General features: G+C 51.9%; 1 protein-coding gene across 2 annotated transcripts; it reads right to left on the reverse strand.

Moving 5' to 3' along the window:
- Positions 1-438: 438 nt before the first annotated feature.
- PLBD2 (phospholipase B domain containing 2) lies at positions 439-22,792 on the reverse strand. Of its 2 annotated transcripts, none has more exons than XM_061384920.1 (12): positions 22,450-22,792; positions 14,601-14,694; positions 10,994-11,152; positions 9,028-9,128; positions 8,604-8,818; positions 6,584-6,681; positions 4,080-4,240; positions 3,397-3,492; positions 3,065-3,136; positions 2,084-2,236; positions 1,415-1,577; positions 439-1,309 (listed from the first exon to the last, which is right to left on the reverse strand). In XM_061384920.1, exons 1-12 carry the CDS (start codon positions 22,737-22,739, stop codon positions 1,142-1,144), a joined length of 1,770 nt encoding a protein of 589 aa, XP_061240904.1. In that variant the 5' UTR covers positions 22,740-22,792; the 3' UTR covers positions 439-1,141. The 2 variants fall into 2 exon arrangements, with proteins under 2 accessions (XP_061240904.1, XP_061240906.1); XM_061384922.1 differs by having other exon boundaries at positions 6,584-6,678; positions 22,450-22,788.
- Between the last annotated feature and the right edge of the window lie 350 nt (positions 22,793-23,142).

Below are 23,142 nucleotides of genomic sequence, written 5' to 3' on the forward strand. Positions count from 1 at the left end.
ATCGGATGGGGAGGGACTCTGTTGCATTGATCTGTCTTCCCCCACCGCCACCCCTGGTAGGACTTGGGAAGGTGAGGGTAGGACTTGGTGGTTAACAGAGCCCTACAATAGGACCCAGAACAAAGTAGGTGTTCAATAAGCACATGGCTAGATGGATGGACAGATATGGGTGGATGGATGCATGGGTAGATGGGAGTGATAGCTGGATGATAGATGGATATGTGGATGAATGGATAAATGGAAGACGGACGGACAAACGGATGGATGACCATGCAGACGGACGAGGGGTGGGTGGGTTGGCAGTTGCGTGTCTGTATAGACGCTCAGACAGAAGGATGAACAGGAGGGTGCACGGGTGAACGGTCGGAACTCAAACCTGAGAAGAGAAAGGACGCCGCCCCGCCGTCCCCGCCGCCCCAAGAAGCACAGCACAGGGGCCTCGGCCTCTCTGGTTTAATGGTGGCACAGCCTGCAGTGCGGTTCCTGTAGCAGGGGGCCTGTGGGCCCTGCCCAGAGGCCAGGGCAGGCCGGTGCTGGGGGGCGGGGCCACGAGCCTGGAGCCAAGGGGCTGACACTCCTGCTTGGCCCTGGGGAGACCAGGATGCTTGGGCCCCTCCTGCCACAGGTAGCCAGAAACTTTGGTTTTTTGTAGGGTTTCCAGTTTCCGTCCTCCAGGAGGAGAAACAGGGTTTCTCCTTCCCTAGGGAGCGGACGGGCTGGGGTGGGGATGGGAGGAGTGACGCTGATCAGGAGCCGAAGCTCCAGAGCCACGGGAAGGAACAGTGCTGGGATGTAGGCACTGGGGCCTCTCCTGCCAGCCCCACTGGGGGCCCAGAACCGGGTCCCAGGACGCGAGGGTGGTAGTGAAAAAAGCAGGAGAGAGACACAGAGGCAGACAGGGATTGCATCACCCAGCCAGGGGAAAGAGTCAGTCCCTCGCCCCCTGGGGTTCCGTTCCCCACCCTGGAGGCCGCCCAGATGAGAGTGAACCTGGCCCCGGGCCAGGTCCCCATCCGGGCACAGCAGGGCAACGATGCCCCCTCCCCTGCGGAGGAGGCAGGCGGGAGGGCAGGGTGGCAGCCAGTCGGGTGGTCCCCACTGGGGTCAGCGGGGGCAGAAGGCAGCAGAGCAGAGACGGAGCTCAGTCCCAAGAGACCTCGATGGGCGAGAACTTCCAGAGGTCAGGTTGACCCATGTGCAGCATGCCGCTGAAGGGTGAAGTGCTCCACTGGAATGGAGGCAGCTGGTCCCACGTGGGGCCGCTGACTGCCAGGAGGCGCAGGGCCTTGGCCAGGGCCGTGCTGGTCACCTGCGGGTGCGGGGAGGGCAGGTGGCTAAGTCATCCCAACCCAGGAAGCCCTGCGGCTCCCCCCCAACTCTGACCCCCCCACCCACAGCCCCCCAAGCCCAGCACCTTCACGTCAATGCCCCCGTGGGAGCGCTGGTGCAGAGCCTGGAAGGGGTAGGAGCCGTTGGCAGGGTTGAGGTCGGAGCGGGCCGAGATGGCGTTCTCCCCGTTGGGCTTGGGGGTGCAAGCTTTGCACAGTGACAGGGGGTCGTGCAAGAAGTCGTTGTACCTGGACGTGGAAGGAGAGGAAACACCAGTTGTGCTGGGAGGGGAGACCGGACTCCATGCGGCAGCCCCCTAACCCGGCCTCCTGCGTTCAACGTGCCAGCTGGGCTTCCGTCACCCACCTGCCTCGGCTGGTCACTCCACACCCATCACTCAGCCCTCGGCTCTGCCATCCCTCCCTCCGGGTAACCCTCTGGGCCCCCACTCCAGGCCAGGCTGGAGACCCCGCTTTGTCCCTTCACAGCATTTCCTGGAGTTCAGACAGTGCTTGCTATACGCCCACATCACTGTGAGTATGGGATGGCTCTCTGCAGCCCGAGGGAGAGCGTGCTCCCCGAGGACCACAGGGGTACGTTCTGTGCCCTTGGCTGTCCAAGATCCTGCTGACGCCTCAGTCCCGCTGTTGTGGATGCATCACCCTCTGCCGCCCCCCTGGCTTGTTGGGAGGCTGAAATGAGTTACTATAAAGCCCCGCCCCACAATTCTGGGCTCCCGGTCGCCCCCTCACACCTCATAAGCCGCATCATGGAGTCCAGGTCGTGCACCAGCGAGTGGTTCCGTCGGAAGATCTGGGCCCGGGGGCTCCCGTCGTAGGAGAACCAGGGCCCGTAGCGGGCCACCAGGGCCGGCAGCCCACTGGCGTTGAACACAGACTCAAAGGACCTGCCGGGGACGAGGATGGTCACTCACGACCTCCACTGACTTTACCTGGCCATGGCCTGGGAGGCAAAGAGGGCAGTCGTGCCAGGACACGAACACCAACGACCCTGACAGTCAGGATAACAGTAATCATGTCTTTTGTTTGTGCTGCTGGGAAGTTTGGTGGGGTGGCCAAGTAATAGGTCTGGGCTCCAAGAGATGTGGGGTTCAAATTCTGACCTCACTACTGACCAACTATGGAACCTTGGGAACTTTAGGTACTTTCTCAAGGCCTCAGTTTCATCATCTGTGAAATGGGTATAGGAGCCGTGGTTACCACATGCGGTAGTTGTACAGATCAAAGGAGATAATCTAGGAAGAGCACCGTGAGGGGTAAGGGGTGCTGGTTGTGCAGCCGGTTAAAGCAACTCCAGCTGGGGGCCCACGGCAGGGGTCGGCACCTGAGGCAGGCCACTCCCCACCACCCTGTGGTGGGTGCAGACTGGGAGGCCCTACAGATGCCCACCTCACGACTGTACCCCTAAACTGTCAGGGCTTTCCTGGTGAAGAGAGGGGTGGGGTGGGTTTCTTTCTTTTTTTGAAAGAATTTTACTTTTTGTTTCTTTTCTTCCCCTCCCCCCCACCTTCGCTGGCTACACCACATGGCTTGCAGGATCTTAGTTCCACAACCAGCGGACTGAACCCACACCCCCCACAGTAGAAGCATGGAGTCTTAACCCACTGAATCGCCTGGGAAGTCCCAGGGTGGAACGAAAGAATCACCAGGGAAGGACCCCTCCTCTGCATGGAGAGCTGAGCAAAGGGAGGGGAGTACTAGGAAGCAGGACATACGGGATGTTGTAGCTGGCCCAGTAGGTCTTCTGGTAGAGTTCCGAGGTCCTGTCGGCCACCACCACCATGCCCCTGCGACCAGGAAGACAAACGGGGCGCAAATAGTGAGACAGAGGGCTCCTGCAGGCACTGCCGTGCTCAAGGACCCCCGGAGGCTCCCCACTGCCCACGGGTAGATTATGTCCCAAATCTTGAGCCCAATCTGCAGCTGCCTTCTCCTCCGGGCTCGCCTTCCTGAGGTCTCCCCTCCCACACACAGTTTCAGCGGCCTCCGGGCCTCTGCCAAGGCAGTTCCCTCTGCTGGGGCACCCTGCCACTTTCCCGGTACTCACGGGATCTGCTCCAGGACAGTGAGCACCCTTCTCCCAGGGCTGGGCCCGCCAGGGACGAATGCCTTGTAGTCCACGATCATCCACTGGTTGTTGTACCTGCCAGACCCCAGGAGGGAGAGCTGAACAGAGCCGGGGCTGCTGCCCCAGCCGCCCGCTGCCCCCAGGGCCACACACAGCCAGGAATCACGTGGCCAGGGTGCTCTGGGTGTGTCCAGCCATTCAACCATCACCTGGACACTGGCTCACCCAGCTGTCCTCACGCTCTCCTCTTATCATGCTGCTTACCTGCTCCAGAGGAGTCTGTGGCTCCCTAGTGCTTATTGGAACAAAGGTCGATTCTTCTGCCCAACGTCCTAAGACCCTGTCCAATCCGGTTCTGGTGTCTCTGGCTCCCAGGGTCCCATCCACCCATGTCCACCTCCTCAGACGGCCCTCCCCACTATCCCCAGAGCTCTCGAGTTCCACGTTTCTTCCTGGCCTTTCTCTGGGAGCCTTCCCCAGGTGGAGGAGCCTGCGAGAGAGAGGTAAACCCTTTCCTTCCCTGTGCCTCCATTTCCCCACATATGAAACAAGAGGACTCTGCAAAGAGGGTGGGGTGTGTGGCCCTGGTGCCACGTCAGGTCCCCCCAGGGTCTTGAGCATTAGTGGGGAGGTTGGGTGGGGGAGCCATGGTGTCCACTCACGTGCCACTGTTGAACCTCTTAAAGATGTCGGCCCAGGAGTCCCCGTCCAAGGCCAGGCGATTGGCCACGACGTTGCGCATCCACTCCAGCACACAGCCCGTGGGCTGCACGTACTTCCACAGGGCCGGGTTCTTGTTGCCGATGGTGGTCTCCAGGGTCACCTGCGGGAGACCAGAAGCTGCTGCACTGAAGGGTCACCTGACTCACCGCTGGGGCATGCTGCCATTTAGTGGCAGCATGTTGCGTCATTCGTGGCTCCCAACTGTTGACTAGTTTTTTTTTTTAAACTGGCCTCAGAAGCAGTATTTAGGGAGTCTACAGACGTGAGTGCAGAAACAGTACACCTTTATTTGCATTACCATCAAACCGAAACGCAGCATCTTCCACTGTTAACGTGGGTGACACGCTAATGTTATTAGCGGTACTTGAGACGGTCACCAACAGATGTCATGGATGTTATCCCACCATGCGACAGGACTGCACACAACTCAGATGGGTTATGCTCCTTGTAACTTCCAAATTATGGCAGGTAGCCCACCTGTAACCAGTTTCTTTTTTAACACGCTAAAAAAGCAGCATCTCCCGGCAGACCCCAGAGACACTGCAGGCTCTCAGACCACCGCAAGGAAGCGAATAGTGAAGGGAAGCAAGTCACATGAATTTTTACTTCCCAGCTCATAAAGAAGTTGTTTCCACCATACCGTGTGTGTGTGTGTGTGTGTGCTCACTCAGTCAAGTCCAACTCTTTATGACCCCATGGACTGCAGCCTGCCAGGCTCCTCTGTCCACGACTCTGTCCTCTGTCCAGGTAAGGATACTGGAGTGGGTTGCCATGCCCTTCTCCAGAGGATCTTCCTGACCCAGGGATTGAACTCGTGTCTCCTGCATTGGCAAGTGGATTCTTTACCACTGAGCCACCTGGGAAGCCTTTCCACTATACTATAATCTATATAATTTATTGTAAGTGTGCAATCTACTCTAAATCCACTATAAATATGCAATAGTATTATGTCTTAAAAAACAATGTGCATATCTTAATTTAAAAATAGAAATGACAAAAATACAAAACTGATTACAACAGTCACATTAAAGATCACTGGTCATAGATCATTGCAATGAAAATAATAATAGTGAAAAAAATAAAAATGTTGCAAGAATTACCAAAATGTGACAGAGATACAAAGTGAACAAATGCTATCTAATCTATAATCTAGTGTAAATGTGCAATAGTAGTATCTTAAAAAACAACGTACGTATCTTAATTTTAAAATAGAAAAGACAAAAACAATACAAATCAAAAAAATGATTACAATAGTCATATTAAAGGTCACTGATCACAGATCACCGTAACGAATACAATAATAATGAAAAAATGAAAAATATTGCGAGAACTACCAAAATGTGACACAGAGATACAAAGTGAACAAATGCTGGTGGGAAAATGGTGTTGATAGACTTGCAGGTTGTTAAAAACCTTCAATTTGTAAAAATCACAGTATCTGCAAAATCCAATAAAACGAGGTACGTCTGTATATTACATTAAAAGCTTACTTAAATACTATTTCAATAAATGCATGTCAATGTACTTAGTCTCCTTTATAACCCTGTATATTGGTTTATGCATTTAAAAGTATTATTCTAAGAAGGGGTTCAACAGCTCCCCAGATGGCCAAAGGAGCCCGTGGCACAGAAACAGTTAAGAACCCCAAAGGAAGGTAAATTTCCCATTTGGACACTTTCCAGGTAACAGAATCAAACAGGGATCAATCCTGCAAGGATCCACTGTCCTTCCCCAGGCTTCACTCCTGCTTTCCCAGCCCCAGACCACAGCAAGGGGGCCCCCTCACCCACTGCCTGGCCCCTCTCAGGCTTGTTCCCACATCTGGGGGGACTAAATGCCCTGCTCCTCTCATAGACTAATAGAAACAAAAAAGGCCTTCCATCCCCCTCACCAGAACTGGTGTCTTCTGCTTCTAGGCTGTTTTTTAAGGGATGTTTTTTTCTCCTCTGCAGGGTTGCCCTGGTGACCACAGGGCTTGCTGAAATCCACCAGGGGTGCCAGGAACAGATTTCTGAGAGTCTGGCACCCAGCCAGGAAAACAGATAAAAACAACACACTGGAATAAACAACATTTATTCAGAGAACCCGGCCAGGCTGAGAGGGGGCTTTGTGAAAAACAAGAAGAAAAGCAGAACAAGGAAGAGCAGAGTCATGGTGGAGAGAGAAATGGCTTTTCCTAAATATATAAACACCAAATGAGGTCACTTGGGCAGAGGATATTTTTAAAGGGCTCAGACCAACAATTTCCCAAGAGCTGGGTGACAATGCAGAAGTCCAGGTCAACCGCAGGGTCTGGGGCCTGGGAGCTACGTTTTTTGAGAGCACCCCCTGGTGGAGGATGGACTCATGCTGGGGTTGCGGGGGGATTGTCCACCTGCCACACCTGAGCTGCCAGGTGAGAAGCTGCCCAGGCAGGAGAAAGGTAACACAGAAGATGACTCACCAGCCCACTGCCAAGGATGTAGAAGTCATCACAGGAGAAAATGGTGCCAGGGTAGGATGAGAAGATCACTTTGTTGCCAGGAGCCCGGGTGGATTCCGCTGCAAGGGCGAGAGTGAACCCAAGTTGGGGCGGGGTGGGGGCTGGTCAGACAAATCCATATGAGGACCCCTGCACCTCCACCCAACAAGACTCGGGGGTCTCCAGGTGGGGCAGCAGGCATCAGAGGAAGCCCCCCACTCCATTCTTTCTGAGAGTTAGCAAACCAGGCCATTTGTATAAAAGCTAGTGGCAAAATGGATATACAATTTTTTAATTATTATACCTTTTTTGGCTTTCCTTTTTTACTGCAAAAATCTACTGCAAAAAAAGATAATTCAGAGAGCAAATACCCAGAAGTCTCAGAGTACACACTCCGTGCTGGGGGAGGTGGTTATCCCCTGCTTTACCAAGGTATAACAGATAAATAAAAATTGTGCTTAAGGCTACACTCGGTGATGTTGGGACAGATGTAGACACCGTGGAAGGATGACCACCATCAACTAACTTACACATCCATCATTTCACAGTCACCTTTGTTGCGTGTGTGGTGAAGACACTTAAGTTCTGCTGTCTTGGCAGGTTTCGCGTATACAATACTGTGTTGTTAACCACAGTCACCACAGCGTGCTTCAGGGTAAGTAGACTTTAAAAATCTTACTTGTCTTCTAACTGGGAGCTGGTCCTCTCTGATCAGCATCTCCCTATTACGGTATGTAAGTAAGATCTAGTTCCCCACCAGGGATTGAACCCAGGCCCCCTGCACTGGGAGCACAGACCTTAGCCACTGGACCATCAGGACAGTCTCAAGTCTATTAATTTTTAGGAGGTCCACAGATGCACGTATAAATGCATCCCCCCAAATCTAGACGCATCCAAACCAAAATGGCATCAGCGCTGTCCTCTTAGGAGAGGTCTGGAATACGGGAGGAGGGCATCGAGGGAGATGCATTTCTCCATCTCCAGTGCTGGAATTTGTGGCAGGGAGAACCTACTGACACATTACTAGTATAAAAAAATGTTTAAACAAATCGAACGATGAGGTACATTTTATTTAAAAGTCCAGGAAAACAAAGTAACTCAATGTTCACAGAAATGACCCCCTGTGGGTTGCGGAGTGCTCCAAAGACTTTTACTGTGTGTGTGTGTTGTTTTGCTGTGTTTTCCAGTTTTCTATGACATACATGTATGACTTATGTAGGTTTTTTTTTTACGATTGTTTTTTGATGTAGATCATTTTTAAAGTCTGTATTGAATTTGTTACAATATTGCTTCTGCTGTTTATGTTCTGGTTTTGTGGCCTCCAGGCATGTGGGATCTCAGCTCCCTGACCAGGGATCAAACCCTCATCCCCTGCATTGGAAGGTGAAGTCTAACCACTGGACCACCAGGGAAGTCCCTATTTCCCCACTTCTTGAATCTGAACTGGTCCCTTGACTTGCTTTGAGCACCAGAATGTTGTGCCAGTTTCGGTGGGCCCTCAAGAGGCGCTCCACACTTCCCGGCCCAGATGTCACTGGAACAAGCCTGAGCTAGCATGTGGGAGGACAAATGCCCATATAGCCCAGCTGTCACGTCATCCCAGCCGACAGCAACCCCAAGACATGCAGATGAGGCCATCCTAGGTCAGCCAGCCCACCCCAGCTGAATACAGAAGCACTGGTGAGCCTGGCCAAGGTCAGGAGGCTTGGTTCAGAAGAGCAAAACCACACAGGTGACCTACAGACAAGTGAGTAAAAACAAATGGCTATTTTAAACCTTTGTTTTAAATTTGGGGTGATTTGTTATGCAGCACTAGCTTGCTGATACACTTTGTGAGATAAAAATTAAAAGGAAATAAATAAGTTAACAATAACATGAACCCTTAGCGTGGCCTTACAGTGACCCCAGTGTATACAGGGCCAAGACCCACACCTCCTAGCACTGTGCACGCTGTGTACCGACAGACACGCCCACACACAGAGATCCACCCACATCTACCCACCTTGGGGCCCTTCTCTGAACTGGAACCAGTATTTCTTCATGATGCGCAGCATGTACTGGTAGGAGTGCCAGGTGTTGTGGGCAACCAGGAGGTCACGCTGGCCAGGCAGCAGTTTGATGAGGGCTGAACAGGAGCCAGAGCCCATAGCATGGTTGGTCTTGGTCTTATTCAGGGCCACCTCTAAGTCTTCAAGGTCCCCAGAGATCTGCAACAGGCTGTGGAGGGCCAGGGTGCTGGAGGGCTACCACACCTGCATTATGTACCCATTTCACAGAGGAGGAAGCTGTGGCACTGGGATATCTGGCAACCGGTCGGAGGCCACGTAGCCAGGACGTGGCAGGGCTGGTACTGGAACCCAGACCAGTCTGACTGCAAGGCGCATGGCCCTCTCCCCTGCCCTATGCACTCTGGGGGTGGCACTTACAGGAACCCCAAGGGTTTGACGGTAAACTTCCCAGTTGGAAAGGCCACACTGCCTTCATAGCTGTCCTCCAGGCCCTTCAGCTGCAGGAGGGTCAGCCGCACCTGGGGAGGGGGGCAAGGGGTGGGGGCAGAGGGAGGGTGAGGCCTCTCCCCCAGGCTCATACCTTCTCCTGCAATGGCGGGGGGCGGGGGGGGGGGGGTCTGGCAAGAGAGGCTCAGATGCACCCTCCAGGCTCCAGCCAGCCCTGACCCCCTCCTTAACCACAGCTACCCCTCAAAGCTAAGCACCCTCCTGCCATCACCTAACTGCCTGTCTCCATTCTGTGCCAACCCCAAATAACCCCCTGTAAGGGCCCAGCCCAAAGCCACCTCCTCCAGGAAGCCTCCCAGCCTGCCCTGGCCCACTGTGGACCGCTCCCTGTTCTGAGTTCCGTTATTGGCTATGCTGCTGGCTCAGGGCACTGGTCTCGTGTGGCTGACTTCTCCCCACTGGCACTGTCACTTTCTGTAACCACGGAGTACAACACTGGGTCCCCATGGGGCCTTGGCCTGGGCTGAACATACACCAGGCACTTAGCAAGCATCTGTAAGACAGATGGACAAAAGGACAGATGGATGGACGGGCAGGACTGATAGACAGATGGTGGCTGCTGAAGTAAACAAGAGGACGGAAAGAAAGGCAATCATCTATATGGACAGGAGAGTGGAGAGAAGGACAGATGCTCAGGCAGGTGCTGAAGTAGATGCACAGGACAGGATGGATTCATTCCCTCATCTGTCAATACGCAACAAACCTTCACTTATAAAGCGCCGACAATGCGCCAGCCCCTGTGCTAGGTACTAGGGCCCGCACAGCGGCCTTGTCCCTTGCCTTGTCTTCATGGGGCCTGAGTCCGGTTGGAGACAGGCACTGAATGCCCTGTAAGAGTGCTACCAGGAAGGGCAGAGAGGGCAGGCGGCCGTGAGGAGTGGTGGTGGGGGCCGGATGGAGGGGGAGGAAGAAGAGCGTTCCAGGCAGAAGGAACAGCACTTTCTAAAGCCCCGAGGCAAGAGGTAACACATCTTCCTCAAGGAACTGGGAGGAGGCCAGAGGCCGGAGCACAGATCAAGGTCAACAGGCTGGGGAGGGAGAGGGTGCCGGGGGCTTCTGAGGCCACATTATGGGCTGCGGCATCACCCTGGAACAAGAGGGCAGCCCCTGGTGAGATTTACGAAGAGCTGAGACAGAGCAGAGGGGATGGACCAACAGATGGACAGACGGATGAGCGCCAAGACTCTGATCAGAAAGATGAGGAATGAAGCAGGGAAGGTGGTCAGTCAGCAAGACAGCTAGACAGGTAGAAGGGAGGGCAGATGGACAGACAGGTAGATGATGAGCCACGACAGGTAACCAAACAGGATATAGCAACAAGGTGGGTGGACAGAAGATCTTGACGACAGGGCTAAGATGGGCAGGTAGGTGACAGATGGATGAATAAGAGGAGAGTGAAAGATGGACAGGCTGTGGAGGGTGGACAAATGAGCTGACAAACGAGATGCATGGATGGGTAAATGGATGGACAGATGGAAGAATGGGCAGGTGGATGGAGAGATGGATGGAAGAATGGGCGGGTGGATGGAGAGATGGATGGATGGGTGGGTGGGTAGAGAGATGGATGGAAGAATGGGCGGGTGGATGGAGAGATGGATGGATGGGTCGGTGGAGAGATGGATGTATAGGAGGGAGAAAGGGAAGGGTGGACATGGAGGGAGGGAAGAGTGGACAAATGTGAGAATGGACAGGCAGGCAGATGGGTAGGCAGATGGGTGGATGGGTGAGGGAGGGAGGAAGAAAGGGCTGGCTGATAGGAGTGGGAGACAGGTTGGCCAGTGGAACAGGGGCAGCTGCAGTGGCAGCAGGTCCCTGAAACTGACCCAACCTGCCGCCCCAGCCCCCCCTGGTGCCACCTGGTGCCAGCTGCACCCACCTGGTGCCAGTAAGCAGAGCCATTGTTCAGCTCCATCTCTTTCTGCATCCACTCCAGGTTGGCCTCTAGGAAGTTCTTGAGCCTCTCACAGTAACCGACTTCATACTCGAAGGGGCCGCAGTAATTCACCACCGTGTTCATCCAGTACATGTAGATGAGCTGGGGGCAGTGGGGGAGTGAGGTGGGTGAGGGCAGGGGTGGGGCAGCAGGGCTGCTCTCTTCCCCGAGGACCCCCTGACCCCCGACTCGGGCTCAGAGCCCCCACTCCCATCCAGGTCTCCAGAGTCCAAGGAGCCCTGGTGGAGACACCCCTGCACCTTTGCCCATGCCGGCTTCTGTCCCCCAGGGCCCTCCTCACCTAGCCACTCTTACTCCCTCCCAACAGGGCCCAATGCCCCTGGCCGCCTCCCGCTTCTGAACGCCTTCAGCATTCACCGTCTGTCCTAGATGACGCCTCCTTTGCTACTGGGGACCCCCGCCCTCACCCCACCCTCACCGCAATCTATACATGTGGTCGGTCAGTCAATGACCAATTTCGTAGAGTACCTACTATGTCCTGCCTCAAGCACTGAGGACACCACCGTGAACTTGGCAAGAGAATCTCATGCCGGTTCTCCCCGCCCCCCGCTGTCACATGAACTAGCCTGGACCGGGCTGGAGGATCAAAGACCACAAGACCCCGGTCGCCTCCACCACCCCAGCTGATCCACCTCCCCTGGGGGCTGGTGTGCAAGCTCAGGGAGATAACATGGGCAAAGCGCCTGGCACGTGTGTCTGGGGTTCCTCATGTGAGAACCACATTGGGCCTTGCCTCCGTGTTCCTGGCTCAGGCTATGAGGACCATGAGAGGTGGAATCGTGCCTCATTTACCACTGGGCACCCCAAACCATGAGGGCCTGACCCAGTGTCTGACCTCTCCCCAGACACTGAGGTCCCACGAGGGCACCTCAACTGCAACTGGGGGTCAGAAAGAGGAGAGGGAGTTTACAGACGGCTGTTGGCCGTACCCCGTCTCCTTGATGCGCTCTGTCCCCCTCACCACTATGCGTATCAGACCCACCACGCTGGCGTTCATTTTCACAGCTCTATCATCCTGCACTGTGTTTGGTACCGCAAGCCAGTTGCCCGGGGGCTACCTGCTGGTGGCATTTGAGTGTTCCCACCTCAGAGGCTGCTCTGAACCCCTCACACGCATCCTCGGGTCATCTCTAGGGTACACGCCTGAGGAGCGGGGCCACTGGGTCCTCAGGTATGTGTGCGTTCAACTCTACAGGCTAACACCGACTTATCGTCCAGCAGGGGTGTCACGTCCCCACGCACCCTGTGGGAGCACGGCTGGCACACCACAGCCTCACCCATTCCCCATGCCTTCTGAAAGGTGTGACTACCACTTTTAAACAGCCCCAAAGCAGTTAAAGCAACACAAAAGCTTGTTTACGGTTTCATCAGATGTAGTAAAACCAATTTAACCCAAGGAAGGGAGTGGAAATAACTCGGTCCACTCACTGATGAATGGATAAACAAAACTGTCTATCCCTAAGATGCGATATTATTCGGCCATAAAAAGGAATAAAGTTCTAACACACGCTAAAATGTGCAGGAACCTTGAAAACAAGTGAAAGAAGCCAGTTGCACAAGGCCACATATTGTATGATTTCTTTCATAGGAACTGTCCAGAATAAGCCAATCCGTAGAGAGAGAAAGTAGATTAGTGGCTGCCAGGGGCCGGGTGGAGGGGTGGAAAGGGAGGTGACTGCTAACGGGTGTGGGGTTTCTTCCTGGGGTGGTGAGAATGTTCTGGAATTAAGATAGTGGTGGTGGTCGTGTAACCTTACGAATATAGTAAAAACCACTGGAGTGTACACATTTTAAAATGGTGAATTTTATAGCATGGGAATTCTATCTCAATAAAAATGAATGAATGAATGAAAGGGAATGGGAACGGCAGCCACCCCTTGTAGTTTGGTGTGTGTCTCTGGGCTGGGGAGGCAGGGAATGGTGCTGAGAAGGGGGTTTCAATTAATATTAGTAACATTCCAGGGTTTAGTTGGGGCATTTATTTTATTATTAAGCTTTGTAACTTGGAAATGCATGTTGGGGGCCAGCGTGAGGCACTCCGCCCGTGGCAAAGGTCATGAGGAAGGAGGCTCGGCATACGCAAAGGCGGGATCGAGCCTCAGGAGTCCCCCTGGAAATCCTCGAGCATCTACCCCCATAACCAGAGCCTGCCTACTTTACTACTTTGTGCTCTCACCTACACCTCTGACTTTATGGGGGGCTGTCCCCCACCACCTCTTTCGGAGAAGGAGTTAACTTAGAGCTCCAGTTAATAATAATTCCTGGGCGTGACAAGAGTGTTTTAACCTACAAACTCCTCTTAAGGTTCTCTAGCCTGCCTGACAGGCTTGTCCGGCCACATGTGATTGCTCACAGCCTCCCAACCGTGAGAGGCAAGAGATGCTTTAAACCTTCTAAAAACAGGTTCCTTAGAAAAGTTAGAAAACCATTAGTATAAGTATAGTGGGCTGATTAGAAATTGTATTGGTGAAGGGTTTTTCATTTGTTGAGCCAATGTTCGCTGCTAAGTCTCCACATCCCCTGCCCTTATACACATTAATGAATATATAGAAGAAATAAGTATTAACCTTTGATATTAGTCACGTTGGACCTTAGGCTAAGTAAATTCTTTTCTTAATTAAAACCCACTACACCCTCACCCTATAGGAATGTAACTTTATCTGGTACCTTCAGAAGGTGGCGTCTGTTTCAAAAATTATCACCCCTGGAGAAATAAGTGTTCTGGTTGACTGACCGCTGTCACAAGGAGAGGGTCATAAATTGTCAGCAGGCCCCCTGGCCAGAAGATGATGTAACACCCCTAAGACCTCTGTATACATTTGTATGAAGCACCTGACTTTGATAAAAGTCAGGACTGCTGACCCCGTGTGACTTTTGCATAACATCTCAATGTATAAAAGTAGACCATGGAAAATAAAGAATTGGGATCAGTTCCTCGAAAGACTGGTCTCCCCATGTCTCTCTCTCTCAAACTCTGGCTGAGTCTCCATCTGGAGCGCAGAACCCGCCATGCTTACTAATTATGCCTGGGCTTCTAAGATCTGACCGGGGAGGTCTCAGTGTCTCCTCTCCTTCGGGAGAACGGAAGGACGCCTGCGGCCTACGTAAGTGGTGCAAGCTTCTTGTCTTGAAGTTTTATTGGTCTCCCGCGTAAACCAAGCTACTCAGCATCTTTTCTCCACTGAATTTTCCTACTGAGCCATCCTCATTCTATTACTCTTTACATCTCTAATTAATATCTAATTGAAGCTATTGTATTCTGATCCTCGCCAACGCTGTCCCCGCTTCGAACTCCTTGGATCAGCCGGGGCTGGACCCCGGCAAATGCGTTATGTGTTTTCACATGCATCAGAGAGTACCCAGGGTAAATGTTCAACAAAAACAGGTGAGCCTTTTCTTCCCAACTGGATGGAAGGTTGGGGGTTGGGGAGAGCCCCCTACGCACATCTCAGACCCCTCCGAAGCTCTCTAGGGAACACACTTGCTGGGTGGGGGGAGTCCCGGGTTCCCCGACTGACCAGGCCCTCACCTCCTCGGACACAGCAGCCTCCACCACGCCCGCGGCGTAGGCCTGCAGACTGTCATTGAAGCGGCCGTTCGTGTGCAGCTCCAGAAAGGCCCACCTGCAGAGGGAGAGAGGGGGACACCTGGTCAGCGAGGGGGCGAGCGTGAAACAGGTGCTCAGCTCAGCTTGCGGCTATCTGCAGCTTTAAACCACAGAAAACAACTCAGTGACGAACTGCCATTCACATGGATGTCTGTCGGTCTGCCTCCGTGCACATTTCAGGCTGAGTCCCTAAAAGCGGAACTGCTGGGTCAAAGGATACATGGATTTTTATTCTTAACAGATGCTTACAAACAGAGCTGAACTAACCCTTACTCCCCGCCCTGCCCCCATAATACAGCTACTCCCTAGTGAGGGTTTCCTCTGCGCCAGGCACTGTTCTAGTCATTTCCATATCTTTTTTTTTTTTAATTTTTACAATTCATTCATTTATTTATTCTTGGCATCACTGGGTCTCGTTGCTGTGGTGGGCTTTCTCTAGTTGCAGCATATGGACGTCTCATTTGGTGAAATTCTCTCTATACATATTAGCCCTGGCTTGTCACTGATATGGAAAATGCCTGTATTTTAACAGGTTTTTCCTTTTTTTTTTTTTGCCATGGAGTGGTTTTCAGCTTTGTCCTATCTTTCCTTTATGGTTCTGGATTTCATCCTTGCTCCAAGGACAGAGAAATATTCACCCAGGTGACTTCTGTAACTAAGGAAAACATTTGTGAAGGTAATTTCTTTTAAGAAAATGAGGGCGAAGAAGACACCAGTGAAACCTTGAAGAGGTTACATGACAGGAGAGCCAGGCTGAGCCAGGGCTGTCCCATGGAGAGTTGGCTACAAACCCACCAAAGAGCTCCAGGACAAGAACAGCTCTGCCCTAGAGAATATACAGCAGAGATAATGACTATCGAACGCTCACACCCCAAAGTTTCGCCAATTGAGGTTCTGTGAGCACCTATGGGAGCCGGACACAAAGGGCATACAAGAATGAATGCAACTGCTGTGACAAGAAAAGGATACCCTGAGGAGGTACGCTCCTGCTGCTACTGAGTAAAATCTAGGAAGGCTTCTCAGAAGAGGTGATAGCTGCTCTGGGTTCTAAAGTTTAAGTAGGAGCTTGCAGGAAGAAGGGGGTCAGAGGGAGGAGAGGGAAAGTAAAAGAAAGAAGGGCAAGCTCTGAAAGTTCCAAAGCAAAGAAATTGAGCCACAAGATAAAAAGGAGCTGTGGGGACGTGTTATGGGGCCCCGACAGTGGACAACAACTCCCAGTGCTAGGCACATCACATGTTTACCTCTCTCTCTAAGTTCTTCCAACATGTACAGATGTGGGACCCGAGGCTCAGAGAGGTGAAGCCACTTGCCCGAAGTCACACAGCAAGTAAGTGAAGGAGCTGAGACTAGCACTGCAGAGCATGTGCTCTGAGCCTCTAACTTAACTGAGTTTTGTGGGCAACTGTTTAGTCCTTAAAGGTGAAGGGATTAGTTCTTACCAAAGGAATACGAGAGCCATGGACTTCCAGGTAATGACTCACACAGAATCACAGATAAGGACAGGAAAACGCAAGAGCCTAGAATAAAGGTCTTAAATTTTAAGGAAAGCAGAAGACAAAGAGAGCCTGGGCTCTCTCAGGCTGACTTTGAATCCCCAGGTCTGTCTGTTACTGACTGTGTACCTTTGGGCAAATTGCCCTCTCTGGGCCTCAGTTTTCTCATCTACAAAATGGGCAAGGTGACTCCCACTTCAGAGGGTTGCCATGGCAGGTGCCAGAAGAGGACTCACGTTTTACAGCCACTAAATACATGTCTTATCACGAATCTGAGAGGGGAGGTTTGGAGTGATCCAGTAGATTTGGTGGATTTCAAACAGGGCTCAGTATGTACACTCACTTATGACCAAAAAAAAAAAAAAATCACAAGGAATCAAGAGAAAATGTATACAAATTACCTAAAACCAAAAAAGAAGCTGTTCAGATGCTAAGCCTTGGTGATAACTGAAAGGTCAGTGGCCTTCCTCCAGACAGCCCTCCTTAAAAGCTCTCTGGCGGGGAGCAGGCTCAGTTAGGGCCATGGTGCTGAGTCCATGGACTCAGGCAGTGGCTGAGAACTCACCCTGCGACCCGGACTCTCACAGCCCTTATGGAGCCGTAGGAGGGTCCTTGTTCACAGCAACCTTTTTTTTTCCTGGCTGTACTGCTTGGCTTGCAGGATCTTAGTTCCCCAATCAGGGATAGAACCCGTGCCCCCTGCAGTAGAAGCTCAGAGTCTTAATCACTGGACCGCCAGGGAAATCCCTGGCATTTCTGAGTAGAGCTGGAGAAACCTGGACCCTCTCGAAATATCTGGTGTTAGGGGCCTAACACAATAACCTACACATAGACACTGTGGGCGTAGAGAACCTCATGGCAGGCTGCCATGGGTAAGGAGGTGTCAGACACTAGGTTTTTTCTTTTTTTCCTCCAAAAAATAACAAACAGGATTAGAGAAGGACAAATGGTAGATTCAGGATTGCCTCACGTTCAAAAGCATCACACACACACAGAGACACACACCAGTACACATACACATGTATATATATATATATATGTTTAGGCCTGTTAGGCACAGAAAATTCTGGAAGAAAGAACTACAGTGGCTTTATATATGAAAAGAAAGAATGGGGGCACGGTTTATCTTCCACATCCCATCTTACCTTTCTAAACTGCTAGAATTTTTTTTACCATCAATAGTTAAGTGTGTGCTCAGTCATGTCCGACTTTTTGCAACCCCATGGACTCTAGTCCACCAGACACCTCTCTCCATAGGATTTTACAGGCAATACTGGAGTGGGTTGCCATTTCCTTCTCCAGGGGATCTTCCTAACCCATGGATCAAACCCACATCTCTTGTATCTCCTGCATTGGCAGGTGAATTCCTTACAACTAGCGCTACCTTGGAAGCCCAGAACAATTAAGTACTATTAACTATTAACCTAATAATTAAGTACAAAAATATAAAAGAATGCAGCGTGACTCTTTCAAGCTGGATGAAAAGGAAAAGAATGAGTGGACAGGAATAATCCACTCCGAGCCAGGCCACGGTACTGTAAATAAGGAATGAGTCAAGACAGTGCCCTGTTCAAGACAGTGCCTCCTGCTTTCCTCCCTGGGCTGCCTTATTCCAAAGGGCAACCGGGGTGATTCCATTTGGATGGTGAAGTTTATTTACTTCACCGGAGTCCCCAAAAATCTGGTCAGGTGGGTTTCAGCCTATCTTTCCAGAACATCTTGGAAAGACCTTGGAAGGGATTTTAGTGCTAAAGCCCCTGCGGCTGCTCTCTGAGGATCCTTCTGTTGCTTCAGGCCCTAAGCCCTTATCAAATGATTCTTTTCCAGAACCTTGCAAGGCTGTCACCATTCTCACCACTAAAGTCAGTCAGCAGCTGCTGATCACCTGTAGTAAGTGTCCGGATAGAGATCTGAACCTAGATCTCTCTGATGTTAAACCTGAAACCTTGCTGCAAACCAAACCTTCGTACTTTTTCAGCCTCAGTTTTCTCATCTGTAAAATGGGAAGGTTTTGGACATCAGCAAATGACTTCTGGAATCCCTCACTGCCATGCTGGCTGACAAGTTTGAGATACTATCCCAGTTCCTGGACAAAAAAACAACAACAATAACAACAAAAAACAAACTACTGAGAAGAGAGTGTTTCTAAAGAAAAATGTTCCCATTAGACTATTCTTGATTCAGAGATCATGGCCTTCCTGCTTGTTTGGTTCTAAAATAGCTGATCGCTTTAGAAGATGAATAGGGAAGAGATCGATAAATATTGTTCTGGTTTGTTTCTAATGCACTTGCTTGACAAAAAAAAAAAAAAAAAAAGTCAGCTGCACTGAATCTATTTCCTCAATATTTTTTTTTTTTTCTGGAAAGTCTATGGCCCACACTGTGATTTTATGTCAGGGGCAACAAATACGTCTGAGATGACTCCAGGGTTTAATGAAGAGGCCACGTTTGAGAAGAAAAAGCCAGACCATTCTTGTGAAATGAGCATGTGTGCATGCTCAATTGCCCAGTCGTGTCTGACTCTTCTGCAGCCCCATGGACTGTACCCCACCAGGCTCTTCTGTCCATGATTTCCCAGGCAAGAATACTGGAGTGGGTTGTCATTTCCTTCTCCAGGGGATCTTCCCAACCCAGGGATCAAACCCATGTCTCCTGCATTGGCAGGTGGATTCTTTACCACTGAACTACCAGGGAAGCCCGTGACATGAGCAGGTCACAAATCTCCCTTCCCCATCACTGCCGTTTCAGCGTATAGCGTGCCCTGGACATCTTCTACTATGTGGGATGTACTACCTTATCTGTGGCTATCATTCCTTTTCCATTTATGATGGTGTGTGAAGAAGGCTGAGCGCCGAAGAATTGATGCTTTTGAACTGTGGTGTTGGAGAAGACTCTTGAGAGCCCCTTGGACTGCAAGGAGATCCAACCAGTCCATTCTGAAGGAGATCAGCCCTGGGATTTCTCTGGAGGGAATGATGCTAAAGCTGAAAGTCCAGTACTTTGGCCACCTCATGCGAAAAGTTGACTCACTGGAAAAGACTCTGATGCTGGGAGGGATTGGGGGCAGGAGGAGAAGGGGATGACAGAGGATGAGATGCCTGGATGGCATCACTGACTCGATGGACGTGAGTCTGAGTGAACTCCGGGAGTTAGTCATGGACAGGGAGGCCTGGTATGCTGTGATTCATGGGGTCGCAAAGAGTCAGACATGACTGAGCAACTGAACTGAACTGAACTGAAGTTGATCTTTTGTGACTTTTCAAAGAAACACTTGGATAACAAATAAGAACCTGCTGTAGAGCACAAGGAACTCTATTCAATACTTTTTAAAGGCCCATATGGGAAAAGAATCTTAAGGAAAAAAAGAGTGGATATATGAATACATATAATGGATTCAATTTGCTATATACTTAAAACTAGCACAACATTGTAAATCAACTATACTTCAATAAAAATTTTTTTAAAAGAGTTGAGTGATAATTAGCCATTTTACTGGGCTGTGTTTCTGCTTGTTGGGTGGTAGATTTGGGTTGTTTCCCAGCTTCCTATTAGGTTAATTCCCTCTTATTGGTATTTACTTCCTCTCTCAACTTGAAGGCAATTTAGATCAAATAGCTGGTTGGGGGGGGATCAGGTCAGAGAAGGTAAGGTTGAAGGGGTCAGCCTCCCCAGGACCAAGGCCAGAGCCAGGCTGGGGCAGGCGCTGCCTCTGGGGGCATCTCTGATCCGCCAAGTGTCAAGTCCTAAATGTTTCAGGCTTCATGGGGAGTGTCAGTCCAGTCAGCTATGGCACAACTGAAAGAGGAGAGATTATAGGTGAAGGGACCATGTAAGTTATCCTGAAAATTCCAGATCTGGTGAAAACTCAGGGACAGAAAGAAAGGAAAGATATCAATTCTAGGCGAACAGAAGAGTCAAATCATGATTTCCACTCTCCAAAAACTGAGACAAGTCAGTCGACCCCAGATCAGAGGTTCAGGTGCTTAGTAAAGAGGATCCCCCAGATGTCTTTCTTTCATCTCACTTTCACACTCTCAAGAGAGTATCTTCGGGAGGAATTCCCTGGTGGTCAAGTGGTTAAGATTCAGTGCTTTCATTTCCATAGCCTGGGTTCAATTCTTGGTCCAGAAACTGAGATCCTACAAGCTGCAGAGCACAGCCAAAAAAAATTAAAAAAAGAGGGTGTCTGAGGGCTTCAGTTTTCCAGCTTATAAAATGGGGGCTTCCCATGCAATTTTCCCTCCATCATAGTCCCAAATGCTGTCAGACCCAGAAGGAAAGGGGCAGAGTGGACAGAAAAGATGCTGGAACAGTGAAGTGAGAACAAGGAGTGTAGAAGAGACCAGGGTTCTCTTTCATCCACTCCTTCCTTTAGTAAATAAACAGAGGTATTCTGTGATCCCCCTGAATTTTCCTTCGAACACCACCTTCAAGGGAGGAAACAGGCTCAGACAGGTGAAGTGATTTGCCCAAGTCACACAGCACCAGAGCTGAGCCTGGAAGAACTTTCCATCCAGCACAATCATGGGAGCCCTCTCCCCACTTTTCTGTTTTCCATAATTGACAGCAACACAGCCCAGTGGGGAACTGCTGGAGCCAAAGCCCCTCTCCCATGCTGAGCCTTACCTCTGTGCCTCCTCCCAGCTGATATCCAGGCAAAGACTGTCATTCTCTCTTAGCTCTGCTGCTGCTAAGTCACTTCTGCTGCTGCTGCTGCTGCTAAGTCACTTCAGTCGTGTCTGACTCTGTGCGACCCCATAGACGGCAGCCCGCCAGGCTCCCCTGTCCCTAGGATTCTCCAGGCAAGAACACTGGAGTGGGTTGCCATTTCCTTCTCCAATGCATGAAAGTGAAAAGTGAAAGTGAAGTCGCTCAGTCATGTCCGACCCTTTGCGACCCCATGCACTGCAGCCCACCAGGCTCCTCCGTCCATGGGATTTTCCAGGCAAGAGTACTGGAGTGGGGTGCCAGTGCCTTCTCCGTTAGCTCTGCTAAGCAGGGCCAAAATATATGAGTCAGCAGAGACTGGGTCACCAGGTTCTAGAGTCATATCTCACAGAGTTCTGGTTTCTTTGTAGATGCCAGCCTACCCTGTGGCTTCCTCTCCCTGGGAGCCCTCCCAGATTAGCCCCACTCAGCTCCTGTGTCTGCAGTAAATCCTCTTCCCACGATCTCAGGTCTATCTGTCTAACACCCTCCCAAGTGCCATAAAGCCCCAGAACTGGGGTGTCCTCAGTGTCCTGTGTCTCCCCAACACCTGCAGGAATGAATGCATGCCAGCAAACTGGATGAGTCCAGGATGGGATAGTGTGGGCAGGGCCTAGGGGACACATAGGGTTCCCTAAGACCTCCAACAGCCTGGGGCCTGGGCTTGGGCCTTGCTGACAAGCCTATGAGGCAGATGTTCCCCACTTCCAGGATTTTCCCTCCTCACAGTTTCCCCCACTGAATGGGGGCCCCCTCAACTCTGTGTCCCCATGGCCAAGCACACCAGGTGAGTGAATGAATGAATGAATGGGCACAGGCCCTGGTACAAGGCCTGAGAAAGGCACCGCCCAACTTCCCAGGCAGAGCATATCCTCAAATTCCAAGCCACAAGATGGGGAAATGAGAGCCCAGACAGAGGAGTTAGGTCAGAGCCAGACATCAGAATGACAGCCCAGACCCCAGTGACAAGGACAGTGATGGTGACTGCCAAAGACGGAGTCCTTGGCTCCACACTAAGCATCTGGACAAGCGACTTTCCCCTGGACCAGGAGAGAGGAGGGAAGCGGGGAGCAGAAGCCAAGCAAGGATACCATCTGGGTCTTTGTGAATTTGGGGACTCTCTGTTTTCAGACTGGCCTAGAATCCAAGCTCAGTCCTGCTGCTCTGGTTCCAGAAAGGAGGCAGGTGGAGCTGGCACCCACAGGGTAATCTACAAACAAGGAAATGAGAATTTCTCCTGGAGAGGTACTACTATCCCTCCGGTCCCTGGGAGTGAGACGGGGGTTGGAGGAGGAAAGTGCTGGCCTATGTGGGGATTACTGTGTCGCCAGGGAAACAGAGGTCCTCTCATCCCTGGCTGAAGGCAAAGGACTGGCCCCTGTGAGCTGAGGGAGGCTGCATTGGCCCCACCCAACCACGGCGCTGCAGCCTCAGAGGAGGGAAACTGACCCGCAGGGAGACAGGATGGGACTCGGTCACCGGCAGGAGGCCGGTCCTAGGGGCCGGCGAGGCCCGGCGCCCACGCAACTCCCTCCCCCGGCCGACCCGCGCGAGATCCGGCCAACCCTTACCCGGTCTCGCGGATGGCGTTGGTAAGGTTGGCCCAGGCTACGGCGTCAGGGTGGCGGCCATCCACCAGGCGCAGCTGGCCCGTCTCGGGGTCCAGGAGCAGCGAGCGACAGCGGGAGGCGGGCGGAACCGGCATCCCCCGTCCCCGTTGGCCCCTCGGGGTCGGGATCGCGCCGGTCAGGCCGCTCAGGAACAGCCCGACCAGCAGGGCCAGCACCAGGGCCAGCGCCAGCGCCCGCGTCACTGCCCGGGCCAGGCGGCCGCCCGGGGAGCCATACATAGGGGCCACCATGACGGCGCGGAGCTGGGCGCCGCACCGGCTCACGTGACAGCACTCCTCTGCGGAGGGCGGGGCCTGGGCAAGCTGGAGCGGGCTGGATACGGCAGGAGGCGGGGCTTGGGACAAGCCTTTCCGGGTGGGCGGTGCTCTGGGGGGCGGGACGTGAAAGGCGGGGCCATCTTAAAGGGGCCAGGCACCCTCCTTTGCCTACTCAAACCTTGCCATAGCACTCTTCCTCCCAACTTTTGTTTTCTTTTTCTGAGATTGAGGGATCTTAGTTCCCCAACCAGGGATAGAATGCAGGCCCTCGGCAGTGAGAGCACGGAGCCCTAACCACTGGACCACCAGGGAATTCCTCGAACTTTTTATTTTTCAAAATTTTGAACCTCAAGAAAAGTTGCAAGAATAGTGAAGT

This window comes from Bos javanicus, chromosome 17 (assembly GCF_032452875.1).
Source record: "Bos javanicus breed banteng chromosome 17, ARS-OSU_banteng_1.0, whole genome shotgun sequence".
NCBI classification, from domain to species: domain Eukaryota; kingdom Metazoa; phylum Chordata; class Mammalia; order Artiodactyla; family Bovidae; genus Bos; species Bos javanicus.